The sequence below is a fragment of the Aquarana catesbeiana genome, linkage group LG04 (assembly GCF_042186555.1).
Source record: "Aquarana catesbeiana isolate 2022-GZ linkage group LG04, ASM4218655v1, whole genome shotgun sequence".
Lineage (NCBI taxonomy): Eukaryota > Metazoa > Chordata > Amphibia > Anura > Ranidae > Aquarana > Aquarana catesbeiana.
This window is the reverse complement of record NC_133327.1, coordinates 44,830,895-44,846,121: the sequence shown is the minus strand read 5'-3', so window position 1 is coordinate 44,846,121 and position 15,227 is coordinate 44,830,895. Positions and strand designations below refer to the sequence as shown.

The 15,227-nt window shown below is 49.4% G+C and overlaps 1 protein-coding gene across 1 annotated transcript in view; it reads left to right on the top strand.

The window, feature by feature from the left end:
• Nucleotides 1-15,227, top strand: part of LOC141139217 (squalene synthase-like) — a 106,679-nt gene that overhangs the window by 64,609 nt on the left and 26,843 nt on the right. Inside the window, exon 7 of the mRNA XM_073625143.1 lies at nt 11,384-11,560. Within this exon, the coding sequence (XP_073481244.1) occupies nt 11,384-11,560 (177 nt within the window). The remainder of the gene's footprint in view (nt 1-11,383; nt 11,561-15,227) is intronic.

Here is a 15,227-nt window from a genome sequence, read left to right as displayed (position 1 = left end):
GTTCTTGATGTATTTTATGTGACTACCGTCACTAATACTATTGAAACGTGATTTACATTTCACATTTTATATTTCACATTCTAAACTTTCTGGTAGAGGATGTGATTGTTCTTATTAATTGTAAATGAATGCATAATTAATTGTTAATAATTTAACCCAGGGCTGTTTGCTAATCATCGGCCCTCCTCCTCTATATCTCCCATTGTGAACTCCATACTCCCGGCGTGGTTCATGATACAGTTGTCCCGGGGGAGGGGCTCCATATAATGGTGAGGGTAGAGATAGGTAGGGTGTGACCTGAAGGAGGTCGAGCCTCCGAAACATGTAGTCATAGCAACAGACATCTCAAGTCTCCCGCGAGGTCCGGGAGACTCCCGCATTTCTGCAGCAGCTCCCACACAACCGCAAGCGCCTCTCGATCTCCCGGGAATGATCGGTGTGGGGAACAGCTGTGGAGACCGACTCTGTCCCCGCAAACGTCTCTGCAAACAGCTTCTGCTCCTAGCATCCCCATCAACACTAAACAATCTGTCATTGTAATTAGGGCTCCGGCTGGCGGCCATTTTATGGTGGACCAAATTGCATTGGTTTTAATGGGAGAATTCTCAAATGCTAGAGAACAAATGTTCTTCTTGTGTTGAGTCTCCAACATAATTTTCCTAAAAACACCTCCTTACAGCATAGGACAAAATAAAAATAAAAAAATATTATATATATGTAGCACCCTCTACCAGAAGGTAAGTTCTAGTAAGGGTTCTTTTACTAGGTTTATTCAGCACAGGCAAATTTAGGCAGGCTTATGCTGCAGACTAGGCCTGTCTGTTTTGATCCTGGGGCTTGGAGTGGTTAGAGTAGCAGTGGGTGAGACCACCTGGGCTCCACTCTGAGGCGCCTCCCCTGCTTCCAGGGAGAATGTTCTGGAAGAGGAGGCTGGGCCAAGAGCTGGAGTGGCAGGCAGTACATGTGGGAGCTCTGACCAATCCCTAACTGGCATTGGCAGGGGCGGGCCTCCTATATATGCTGAGGTCACATGCTGCTGGGATGGAGTAGTCGACTGGGTGACGTGAGGAATGGAGTGCTAGACAGCCGCAGGATCACACCCCCATCTGGGGGGGGGGGGGGTGGGATCGCAGGAGGAGGCCCAGGGAAAACTGTGAGGGAACATTGCCTTTACACAGTCACTGGCAATGTCTCTGTCACCACACGGTCGGTGGCAGGAAACTCCTGGAGCAGAAGGGGCAGGAGAAGCTGTCGGAACGCATGGTCCGGGAAAGTTCCTCATCAAGGACTCAGGGCTGGAAGGTTGGAAGGTCGGTGAGTGTTACCACAGTGGATGGCTGGAGGATGTGCCAGGGAGTCTGTAAGGGAACTCTGCTTCTACAAGGTCACTAACAGAGTCTTCATCATGCACACGGTAGATAGTGAGGAGTCCTGGACCAGAAAAGAGACTGTGGGGATGTGTGTGTCAAATCAGTGTGGCCGGGGAACACATGATTTGCAAGTTGGACTGGCTGGGAGCAGTAGTCCATTTCCTAGAAAATGGACTTTAACCTACTAGGCCTCCGGGGAGAGGTTCTGCAGGCCTCAGGCTTAGTAGCAGCGAGTCACCAGAGCCAGTAGAGGGGCTTATTCAGAGTGAGTTCTTCATACCCATTAGAAGAGGATGTGTTATACCCTAATGTAATTACAAGTTGTGCAGGAGGAAACCAAGTGTGCAAGGAGAAGCAAGTTTGGGCAGATGGTGAAGATAACTAAGACCATTACTTTTACACGGTCAAAAGTGATGTTTCTGTCCCTCACACGGTGATGGACGGAGAACTCCTAGTAATAGCAGTCTGCATGGAGATGCAGGGAGTAATAGTCTGCATAGGAGATGCAGAGGGAGTAACAGTCTGCAGGGAGCTGCAGGAGAAGATTTCTACTTAGTCAAGGGTGCACATTCTATCTTCAGGCTCTAAACAGATCAAAGTATATTGAAACCTGTAAATATGATGGCAATGATTAATTCTATGGGCATCCCATATCCGAATCCCTATCCAAGTTGTACCCCCCAATAAAACAACAAAAACAAAGCTCGCAAATGACTGTTCGTTGTCTCTGGAAAAGCTGCATGAAGTCTGGCAGTGAGGTGTTTTGGCAGATTGTTTGTCAGTAGTGCTAACACCATGGCTACATTATATATATATATATATATGTATATATATATATATATATATACATACACTCTGTTTATTCGTGATGTTTTCTACTTTATTTCAGGGCAGATATATGTATATATATTTATATATAATCTGCTTTGAAGTAAAAAAAATAACAAGTGTATATGCTGACATCTCACCAAAGCCCCCCAAAAATATTTTAAAAATTCTAAAAAAAAAAAACATTCTAAAAAATTAAAAAGTGTAAAAAAAAATAAAATAAAAAACTACTGACACCACTCTCCCCTGCCAACACTGTCCACTGCCCCAACCCCCTCCCCCCAAAAAGCATTGTGAAAAAAAATTAAGAAACAAATTAAATTGTAAAAAAATCAATTATTAAAAAATAAAAAAAATACTGACACCATCCACTGCCACATACCCCCACCCCCTTCCCCAGAAGCACTGTGGAAAAATATTAAAAAGGCAATTTAAAAAATATTTTGCCACAGGGGGGGTGGAGGGGTTGCGGGCGCAAAGCGCCACCTCCCTGAAATGAGTTTACCACCTCCCTGAAATTAGTTTTTGCAGGTTGGGATGTCTGTAGCAACCGCCTGCTGGCCTGAGGAGACGATCCACTCCCATCACTCCACTTCTGGGATCTGAGTGACCTTATGCAGTGCCAGCTGGTCTGGGCGCATGCCCCTTGCAGGATGCCGGACTCATGAACTCCAATGGAGGGGGTATTTTTTTGAAGCACGTGATTAGAACCAGAGGCTCTAATCAGCTTTAAAATAGGGTGGGCTCAGGGCGCAAAGCACTGCACTCTGAGCCCACCCAGGTGTGTTACATAGCAAATTAATATTTGCTATTGTAGCACTGACCCTCCTCCTGGCCAATCAGGAAGAGGGTCTGAGACCCGTCACCTGATTGACTAAAGGTACAGGCGATCCTATTGGACCCCTAGGAGGAGTTGAGGAGAGAGGAGACGCAGGGGAAGCTAGTGGGCCTTCCGTCTGTCACCCGCAGGAAAGCTTGGCTGGCCGCTGGGAGGAGGAGGAAGGAGACCCGCCACTGGAGGCAACATGCCGGTCGCCCAGAGGGAAGCCCATGGTAAGTGTTTTGCCGCTGGGTGACACTGACCGACCGACAGAGCGGGAGGGGGGATGGCCGCCACTGGTTCCTTCCACTTCTGGAATTTGTCCTGGAAGTTCTCTTTTGGAATCGTGTTAAGGAGAGAGAATACCCAGAAGAGAATAGAGGTGGTGGCCCTTTCCTGCAGACCCATACTCTTCACAGAATGTTTACAGATTGGAATAATTGGGGAACTTGCACCGTCTGTTTCAGCACTGTTATTTGCAGAGCTTTATGTTATGTTATTCCCATTTATATTTGATGCTATACACTTTATTATTGCCCTCGATCTTTTGTTATTCATTTGGAGTGTGTAATGGAACGTCCCACACTCCGCTTGAGTGCTTTCGTCATATACCACTTCCTCCCAGTCTGAATATAGATATCAGATATTCAAACCGCTCACAAGCACAAAACAAGACGATACTTGTTTAGTTGCTGAACATGGACTCTTTTATTTGAGATCACATACAAATATATACAGCAGGCTTACAATAAGAACTGTAACCAGAAACCTAATTAACATGAGCTAATTAACTAATCCTTTAAAGCAGCCGATGTGACTCCGTGCCCTCCTGAGCATTGTTATGATTAATCAGGATTTCACTACAGGTCAGACTTATTGTCACCGAGCTTCACACATTAGTATAAACACGGGACACCTTCTCACATTAGCAGGAGCTAATTACAATTATCAATACAAACAGTGATCTCCCCCCCCCCCTCAGCCTAGTAGGCAACAAACTATAGTAGGAGTAGACTGTCTGTCTCCTACCCAGTTCTAGAGGCCAATGTGATCAGCTCTCTCAACTAACATGTTGAGTTCAGAATCAAACAAACCCAGAATAGTCTTTACATATATCCTGGGAGATATTGTGGATAAATATTATTGTCCCATTTTAAGTAATCCAAGATATATTTACTCAGTCACTATTCCTAATATGGCATATACAGGCTTCGCAGAGTCTGTGTGTCTTGGGGGACAAGGACCTGAATCTAAAGTAACACCACCTCAAGGGTCCCCAGACATACAGCTCACAAAGAGCACTATTCCCCCAAATGCCAGGGCCCATAATCGGTAGGCAAGAGGCCAGCATTCAGTCCCCTCCAAAAGTCTGAGTCACAGAATGCATGACTTTTCTAGTTGCATACTTGCCAACTGTCCCGGATTTCCTGGGACATTCCCGGGACTTGGACGCGATTCCCGAATTTCTGGTGTCCCGGGAAATGTCCCGAGAAATCCAGTTCTTAATGATACCCCGCCGCTGCCGCTAGAGGTCAGCGGCCGGCGGAGACAATGTCTCCGCCGACCGCCATTTTGATGTAGTTCAGGAAGACGGCGGGGGGGGTAGACGGAGCTCCTGCGTCGCCGCCCACCCTCCGCCCCGCTCCGCCTCACCCCGCCTCGCCCCGCCTACCCTCCCGCCCCTTTCCATATCAGACTGGCAGCGGGGCGGGGGGGTAGGCGGGGTGAGGCGGGGCGGAGGGTGGGCGGCGACGCAGGAGCTCCGTCTACCACCCCCCCAGCCGTCTTCCTGTCTGATATGGAAAGGGGCGGGGGTTCTAGCCGGACACTACTAGGACACCTCTGAGGTGGGGGGGGCGCACCGCTGTGGGACTCCTGATGTGAGCGGGGGGGCTCCTTTGGGGACACACACCTGATGCAAGGGGGGCTCCACTGGGGACACCTGATGTGAGGGGGGTCCACTGGGGACACCTGATGTGAGGGGGGTCCACTGGGGTAACCTGATGTGAGGGGGAGCTCCGCCGGGGACACCTGATGTGAGGGGGGCTCCGCTGGGGACACCTGATGTGAGGGGGAGCTCCGCTGGGGACACCTGATGTGAGGGGGGGCTCCACTGGGGACACCTGATGTGAGGGGGGCTCCGCCGGGGACACCTGATGTGAGGGGGGCTCTGCTGGGGACACCTGATGTGAGGGGGGCTCCACTGGGGACACCTGATGTGAGGGGGGCTCCACCGGGGACACCTGATGTGAGGGGGGCTCTGCTGGGGACACCTTAAGTAAGGGGGGCTCCACTGGGGACACCTGATTTGAGGGGGAGCTCTGCCGGGGACACCTGATGTGAGGGGGGCTCCGCTGGGCACTCCTGATGTGAGGGGGGCTCCGCCGGGGACTCCTGATGTGAGGGGGGCTCCGCCGGGGACACCTGATGTGAGGGGGTGCTCCGCCGGGGACTCCTGATGTGAGGGGGGGCTCCGCCGGGGACACCTGATGTGAGGGGGAGCTCCGCCGGGGACACCTGATGTGAGGGGGGGCTCCACTGGGGACTCCTGGTGTGAGGGGGGCTGCGCTGGGGACTCCTGGTGTGAGGGGGGGCTCCACTGGGGACATCTGATGTAAGGGGGGCTTCGCTGGGGACACCTGATGTGAGGGGGAGCTCCCCAGGGGACACCTGATGTGAGGGGGAGCTCCGCCAGGGACAACTGATGTGAGGGGGGGGCTCTGCCGGGGACGCCTGATGTGAGGGGGGCTCCGCTGGGGACTTCTGATGTGAGGGGGGCTCCGCTGGGGACTCCTGGTGTGAGGGGGGGCTCCGCTGGGGACTCCTGGTGTGAGGGGGGCTCCGCTGGGGACTCCTTGTGTGAGGGGGGGCTCCGCTGGGGACTCCTGGTGTGAGGGGGGACATCTGACGCAAGGACGGACGGCTGGTGGCAGGCGACGTGGCTAGTGACACGCTCAGGGATCCCACTGATTCTGCATTATGGTGAGTTGAATTATTTCATTTTATATTACAATGTAATAATAGAAATAATGCACTTCAATCATCCTGACACCATAACAACCATGGTGCTGGGATGATTAAAGTGCTAACACCAGGTGTTTGGAGTATCTTTATCTGCTGATTGTTAAACTTTCTACAATACACATATTTTTATTGTGTAGGATCTGGGGCTGCTGTCCCGTCATTTTCCTCTCCCCCTCTAATCCCTCTCCCCCTCTCCCCCTCTAATCCCTCTCCCCCTCTCTCCCTCATCTCAGACTCTAACCACACCCTCTTGAGCCACACCCATCAGGTGTCCCCGGGGGCTCCACCGGGGACACCTGATGTGAGGGGGGCTCTGCTGGGGACACCTTAAGTAAGGGGGGCTCCACTGGGGACACCTGATTTGAGGGGGAGCTCTGCCGGGGACACCTGATGTGAGGGGGGCTCCGCTGGGCACTCCTGATGTGAGGGGGGCTCCGCCGGGGACTCCTGATGTGAGGGGGGGCTCCGCCGGGGACACCTGATGTGAGGGGGTGCTCCGCCGGGGACTCCTGATGTGAGGGGGGGCTCCGCCGGGGACACCTGATGTGAGGGGGAGCTCCGCCGGGGACACCTGATGTGAGGGGGGGCTCCACTGGGGACTCCTGGTGTGAGGGGGGCTGCGCTGGGGACTCCTGGTGTGAGGGGGGGCTCCACTGGGGACATCTGATGTAAGGGGGGCTTCGCTGGGGACACCTGATGTGAGGGGGAGCTCCCCAGGGGACACCTGATGTGAGGGGGAGCTCCGCCAGGGACAACTGATGTGAGGGGGGGGCTCTGCCGGGGACGCCTGATGTGAGGGGGGCTCCGCTGGGGACTTCTGATGTGAGGGGGGCTCCGCTGGGGACTCCTGGTGTGAGGGGGGGCTCCGCTGGGGACTCCTGGTGTGAGGGGGGCTCCGCTGGGGACTCCTTGTGTGAGGGGGGGCTCCGCTGGGGACTCCTGGTGTGAGGGGGGACATCTGACGCAAGGACGGACGGCTGGTGGCAGGCGACGTGGCTAGTGACACGCTCAGGGATCCCACTGATTCTGCATTATGGTGAGTTGAATTATTTCATTTTATATTACAATGTAATAATAGAAATAATGCACTTCAATCATCCTGACACCATAACAACCATGGTGCTGGGATGATTAAAGTGCTAACACCAGGTGTTTGGAGTATCTTTATCTGCTGATTGTTAAACTTTCTACAATACACATATTTTTATTGTGTAGGATCTGGGGCTGCTGTCCCGTCATTTTCCTCTCCCCCTCTAATCCCTCTCCCCCTCTCCCCCTCTAATCCCTCTCCCCCTCTCTCCCTCATCTCAGACTCTAACCACACCCTCTTGAGCCACACCCATCAGGTGTCCCCAGGGGCTCCACCGGGGACACCTGATGTGAGGGGGGCTCTGCTGGGGACACCTTAAGTAAGGGGGGCTCCACTGGGGACACCTGATTTGAGGGGGAGCTCTGCCGGGGACACCTGATGTGAGGGGGGCTCCGCTGGGCACTCCTGATGTGAGGGGGGCTCCGCCGGGGACTCCTGATGTGAGGGGGGGCTCCGCCGGGGACACCTGATGTGAGGGGGTGCTCCGCCGGGGACTCCTGATGTGAGGGGGGGCTCCGCCGGGGACACCTGATGTGAGGGGGAGCTCCGCCGGGGACACCTGATGTGAGGGGGGGCTCCACTGGGGACTCCTGGTGTGAGGGGGGCTGCGCTGGGGACTCCTGGTGTGAGGGGGGGCTCCACTGGGGACATCTGATGTAAGGGGGGCTTCGCTGGGGACACCTGATGTGAGGGGGAGCTCCCCAGGGGACACCTGATGTGAGGGGGAGCTCCGCCAGGGACAACTGATGTGAGGGGGGGGCTCTGCCGGGGACGCCTGATGTGAGGGGGGCTCCGCTGGGGACTTCTGATGTGAGGGGGGCTCCGCTGGGGACTCCTGGTGTGAGGGGGGGCTCCGCTGGGGACTCCTGGTGTGAGGGGGGCTCCGCTGGGGACTCCTTGTGTGAGGGGGGGCTCCGCTGGGGACTCCTGGTGTGAGGGGGGACATCTGACGCAAGGACGGACGGCTGGTGGCAGGCGACGTGGCTAGTGACACGCTCAGGGATCCCACTGATTCTGCATTATGGTGAGTTGAATTATTTCATTTTATATTACAATGTAATAATAGAAATAATGCACTTCAATCATCCTGACACCATAACAACCATGGTGCTGGGATGATTAAAGTGCTAACACCAGGTGTTTGGAGTATATTTATCTGCTGATTGTTAAACTTTTTACAATACACATATTTTTATTGTGTAGGATCTGGGGCTGCTGTCCCGTCATTTTCCTCTCCCCCTCTAATCCCTCTCCCCCTCTCCCCCTCTAATCCCTCTCCCCCTCTCTCCCTCATCTCAGACTCTAACCACACCCTCTTGAGCCACGCCCATTTAAGCCACGCCGCCATGTCTCGTAAACCACGCCCATCTTTCGTCGTGACGCGCTTTGCGCGCCGCACTTGTATATTTTTCCTAAGCCACGCCTACAAACGAATGCCCCGCCCCCTAATTATTGTACGGCTCCGCCTACAGCCACAAAAGTGTCCCACTTTTTTTTTTTACAACGTTGGCAACTATGTAGTTGCAATTTTAGTTTATTTCTATATATGGTAATACATGATACACATTCATATTTTTTTCAAGTGCAAAAGTATATATTTACCCCCACCACAGTGATCATGTGATCGGGAACCGGGACCATTATTACGAGACCCAGAGCTGTTGATAACAGCTCTGAATCTATGTTGGGAGCACACTGTGTTGTGTTGGGAGCACACAGGGCACTGTGCTGAGCTCCCAGCACAAACACAGTCGTGCATATATGCAGCTCCAAGGATAGAGACACACTTCTCTGAGTAGAGGGTTGGGCGTGCACTAGGACTGGACTGTTGAGAAGAGGGAGAAAAAAGTAAGTTATCCTGGATTGTGGTGTAGGGCAAAGGAGAAGGCAGTTGGACTGGAGTATACTTTCCTATCTATTTACTAATGCTAGCAGTATGAGGTTTAAAAAAAAAAAACATTGATTGGGAGAGTGAAGTTCCACTTTAAATAACAACTTGTTGCACACTAATATAATATACACTATATTACCAAAAGTATTGGGACGCCTGCCTTTACACGAACATGAACTTTAATGGCAGCCCCACCCAGTCTTATGCCGCCTACACACGATCGGACATTCCGACAACAAAATCCATGGATTTTTTCCAAGGGATGTTGGCTCAAATTTGTCTTGCATACACATGGTCACACAAATCTTGTCGGAAATTCCGAACGTCAAGAACGCGGTACAACACGTACAACAAGCCAAGAAAAATGAAGTTCAATAGCCAGTGCGGCTCTTCTGCTTGATTCCAAGCATGCGTGGAATTTTGTGCCTCGGAATTGTGTACACACGGAATTTACGACAATGGATTTTGTTGTCGGAAAATTTGAGATCCAGATCTCAAATTTCGTGTGACGGAAATTCCAATGGAGCCTACACACGGTCGGAATTTCCGACAACAAGCTCCCATCGAACATTTTCCGTCGGAAAATCCGACCATGTGTACGGTGCATTAGTGTATAGGGTTCAATATTGAGTTGAACCACCTTTTGCAGCTATAACATCTTCAACTCTTCTGGGATGGTTGCAGTGGCAGCTGGTGCTCAAAATATTGGGAGTGGCGCAAACAAACTGAAAAATACTGAAAAAACCCCCATCAATTGCAGCCTCACTGTGCCCATCAAATGCAGCCAATGTGCTATCAATTTCAGCCATTGTGCCCATCAAATGCAGTCACTGTGCCCCATCAAATGCAGCCACTGTGCCCCATCAAATGCAGCCACTTGTGCCATCAAATGCAGCTACTGTGCCATCAATTGCAGCCAATGTGCCCATCACATACAGGCACTGTGCCCCATCAAATGCAGGCACTGTGCCCATCAAATGCAGCCACTGTGCCCCATCAAATGCAGCCATTGTGCCCATTAAAAGCAGCCACTTTGGCCCATCATATGCAGCCACTTGTGCCCCATCATATGCAGCCACTTTTGCAGCCACTTACAATGCATGAATCTATCCATTAGTCATAGAGTGGGATGGCGTGATGGAGGAGGCAGTGCCTGTGTGCCCTTAATGGACGGGCCGCCCCTGGATGTTTGACCATTTTTCCAAAAGCGCATTTGTGAGGTCAGGCACTGATGTGGACAAGGCCTGGCTCACAGTCTCCACTCTAATTCATCCCAAAGGTGTTCTATCAGGTTGAGGTCAGGACTCTGTGTAGGCCAGTCAAGTTCCTCCACCCCAAACTTGCTCATCCACATCTTTATAGATCTTGATTTGTGCACTGGTCCAAATCATTTAGTGGAGGGGGATTATGGTTTGGGGTTGGGCTTGGCCCCTTAGTTCCAGTGAAGGGAACACTTAAGCCATTAGCATACCAAGACATTTTGGACAATTTCATGCTCTCAACTTTGTGGGAACAGTTTGTTGATTGTCTCTTCCTGTTCCAACATGACTGCGCACCAGTGCACAAAGCAAGGTCCATAAAGACATGGATAAGCGAGTTTGGGGTGGAGGAACTTGACTGTCCTGACCTCAACCTAATAGAACACCTTTGGGATGAATTAGAGCGGAGACTGCGAGCCAGGCCTTCTCGACCAACATCAGTGCCAATGCGCTTCTGGAAGAATGGTCAAACATTCCCATAGACACGCTCCTAAACCTTGTGGACAGCCTTCCCAGAAGAGTTGAAGCTGTTATAGCTGCAAAGGGTGGGCCAACTCAATATTGAACCCTACGGACGAAGACTGGGATGCCATTAAAGTTCATATGCGTGTAAAGGCAGGTGTCTCAATATTTTTGGTAATATAGTATAGATCTTATGCATATTTCTTCGCTCTAATGTCTTATTGGCCTTCTGGACCTTGTAAAGTAGATGTGTTTCGTGTATAATTTGTATGTTCTTTGACAGTAAGGTAAACACTTTTTATGTACTGTTAGATAACAGCATTATAGTACGAATTATGGAGATGGTATGAAGCGTGGGATTTTTATGTCACTGTGTTATCCGCTCAAATGAGACGTTAGGAGCTCACTAGATTTCTGGTAGATCAGAGGAGATTTTTCTGTACTTGCAGTGTTTTTAAAGAGATTGTACATGGGGAAATGTGTATCTATGGCAGAGATGTATTGTATGTGGTTTTACCTGTCACATACAATACTGGAGGTGGCTCTTGCCCATCTCCTAGATGCAGTACTAGTTCTGGTGGTGGAATAGGTTTAAGACCTAAGATCAGTATCTGATGTCTGTCGCTCTACCTCTACCAGGTGTGGAGTAAATATGGGAAGAACTTGTCTGACTTTACCAAGCCGGAAAATAGTGTGCCAGCCGTGCAGTGCCTGAATGAGCTTATCACCAATGCCCTGCAACATGTGCCTGATGTCTTGATGTACCTGTCCCAACTGAGAAACCAAAGTGTGCTCAAATTCTGCGCAGTCCAGATGGTAAGTGAACATATTAGATAGTGGATGGTAGTCTAAGCACTTTTGCACTTTTGTGGTGAATCATAATGGATTTTCTTCAGCCAACTGCATCCTTAAAAAAAAAAAAATGCTGTGCAAAGATTAAAATCGAAACCTGCAATGGTCACCCTGCAGGCTCTGCCATTCAGCGCTGGTCTTCTTCTCAGTTGATAAACAGCATCATTCAACCCATTTCCTGTGACCCAAGGGACGGACCTACCCTTTTGTGATCTGGACTTACACATAATGCTGCAGAGAACAGTGTGCGGGTCGTTACATGGCATTGTTCTTTGCAGTATTTAGGACCTGCCCATCCCTGGAGGAAGAAGTGAAGAAAGAGGAGCCTTTCCATCATGTGACCCAACCAAAGATGGAAAAAAGGTATTTATGTATGTAAAATGTGTGTTTTTTTTTTTTTTATGTAGCACTATACCCGTAGGGGCCGCTGGTGAATGTGTTTCGTCTCTCACCCTGCACAGCCAGTCACATGAATTTCCAAACACACCACGTCAAGAAAAAGTCCTTGCACTTTGTTTTTTTTTGTTTTCTTAGTGGAATTGAACTTGGGAATGGGGTACATATAGGATGCCAACTTGATTGAAAAAATAGACATAGGGACTAAATTATATACAACCTCTTTCACCTCCAGCACATACACTTGCTTGCAGACTATCACTGCCAGGACCAGCTAGCACTGACATGAAGACCTGACACTGACTCTGTCAGGCCCAAAGCAAATGCCCTTTGCAGGTAGCGACTACGGACCCCTATGGTGTTGCAAAAATATGGTAGTCCTGAGTGCTAGCTGTTCTACATGTGGCTACTGCTCCCAGTACCACCTCTTCAGGCACTGCCAGCCCTCCTGGCTTCAGGTGCCCCTTTCCACTGCCTGTGCAACCTCAGTACTCCTGACTGGTTCTGCTCCTATCCCAGACTGCCCCGTCCCAGTTCTCTCAGGCATGCCTCCCAGTTCTCCTGACTGTATGTCACTCACCAGTCCTCTTTTCTGTTCCTGTTCTCCTGGAGACTTGCCCGGCAGTGTTCTCCCGCTGTCCTCCTTGCTCCCAGTGCCTCCTGACCAGGACACATCCGTGGGTTCCACCGAAACTCTCCTCCCCAGATGTGCTGACCCAGAGTATTTGAGGGTCCTGCCCCCTGCCAACTGAATTTGGGGATTGGTCAGGGCCCCCTCGGGAATACTACAGGCAGCTCCACCTTACTTCCCCTCCCATCTTTCTAGAATGTTCCAGCACATTCTAGAAATAGTGGGGAGGTCTCAGTGATGCTGCCTGTGAGTCATCCAGCCCTCCCTGGATCTCTGCCCAACCCAGGAAAAAAAAACAGACAGGCTTGGCTACCAGCCAAGCCTGCATAACGTTAGCTGGACTAAACAAAACCTATTTACACTTCTAGCACTAGAGGGTGCTACATTTAAATAATGGTAAGTAGGCTTAAGGCCCGTACACACAATCGGATTTTCTGACGGGAAATGTTCGATGTCAGGCTGTTGGCGGAAAATCCGACCATGTGTATGCTCCATCGGACAGTTGTTGTCGGACTTTCCGCCAACAAATATTGGCTAGCATGTCTTCAAATTTTCCGCCAACAAATGTCTGTTGTCGGATTTTCCGATCGCGTGTACACAAGTCTGTCGGACAAAAGTCCAAAGTACAAACACACATGCTTGTAAGCAGAAATGGTCGGCCTTGTAAACTAGCGTTCGTAATGGAGAATTAACATTTGTGATGTGGTAAATTATGAAATCTCCAAATGCAACACACAATTCTCTTTTTCCTTAATGGGATAATAATGAAGCTGTTTTGCTGGTGATACTGATGGAGCTATTGCAAATACATTTTCAAGGGCTTTTTTTTTTCTAGTGATAAAGAATAATATTATTATGCTTTTTTTTTTTTTTATTTGGGCAAGTTACCACAACATTATTCCGTAGTTTTTAAGATCAAAGATACAACTATGTTGGTGTCCCTTGTTAATTTTACATTGTATTTTTTAAATGTAACTGCCTACTCCCAAACTGTCATTTGAAGTAAAACACATAGTTAAGTATTATTCTACACATTTGTTTTATTGTGCATTAAAAAACAAAACAAATAAAATTAGACATGCTATCTGCCAATAGAACTTAATCAAAATTTGCATTCTATGCATCCAAAAATATAGAAAATATACCAAATCAAATCATTATTCAACCAAAAAAATAATGTCAAAGGAATAACTTCAAGGCCAATAATAAACACATTATCTCCTCCGATTCCGTAACACGTCTGGTTGACGAACGGCCGTTCAGAAACGAACTGAAAAGTGCAAAATGAAAAGTGCGAAATGAAAAGCGTGAATCAATCAACACTCAAACGTCTACTAACACGAAATTAGCAGAAGGAACCCAAAGGGTGGGGCTAAAGAGCTGAAAAACCACATAGTACGTCACTACGTTTGTAATTGTTGTCCAACATTTGTGTGACTGTGTGTATGCAAGACAAGTTTGAGACAGTGCCCTTCGGACAAAATTCCACGGTTTTGTTGGCGGAAAGTCCAATTGTGAGGCATAAGGCTTCATGCACATAGGTACATTCATTCGTACATCTAAAACACGCTCCGTATTTCTGGAGCCCAGGATGTCCTGGAGTTGCATACAGAAGGTGGCTTTTCCCAGCTGTGCCTTTAAAGTAGCGCAAGCACACAGATGTAATGTCCTGTCTATGGGCGGCTGTACACAGCTTCAGCATATCATGGGCTCTAGAAATTGCCAATGTATTTATGCTGCATGGGCAAATTAAGTGATAACTTGGTGCTTATACAAGACTAAGAACTTTCTCCCCACCCCATATGACAGCAGAGGGTGCCTGATCTAGAAGTTAAATAATAATAAATGAGAAGTTTAGACATGTCTGGTTGAATGACAGGACATGTGGTTTAGCAGGAGAAACCAGAGTGCAGGGATGACAATGCCCAATGCGTCAGTCTCTGTAGAAACTTTAGCTGGTGACTTATCTGCATCAGAGTGGCATTCAGCAGCTCGTAGGGCTCGCTTATGCTTTGCCCTCTGATAAATGATCTGCAATGGATCTCCTTTCAGAGGACAGTTGACAGACGACATGCCACCTCCTGCATGCTGTTTTAACAACTAAAAGGCCACAGCACCATGCTGCAACCTCATGCATTACACATGATCACAAGTCACCTGCAGTACAGCCTGATTTACTTAAATATGTCATGTCTGGTGGTGGTAATGCTTGCCAAATGCAACATGGATTATAATTTTTTGCAGTGGCATGTGTACCCTACCACCCCTTCCTGCCACCATGTTAACCCAAGGCGGGCAATCAGGTGGTGGTAAAACTGAGGCTCAAACACCTATTTTTCCACCCTGCCTTTCTTCCCACTTCTCCTCAGCTGCAAATGCCTAACGCTGGAGAGGTGAATATCTGTTCTCTTTTTACCGATGTAATTTGAATTTTAGCTCTTTAAAGCTGGTACTCTTAAAGATTCATCACTAAAGTGATCCTGCCGATATACATGTAGCACCCTGATGTTTAGGCAGGGTTGCTCACAAATTTAGTTTACCAGATAGTAAATGTTCTGGTTAATTTTTAGAAGATTCACTGATACCTCTCTAATTCTGGAGTTG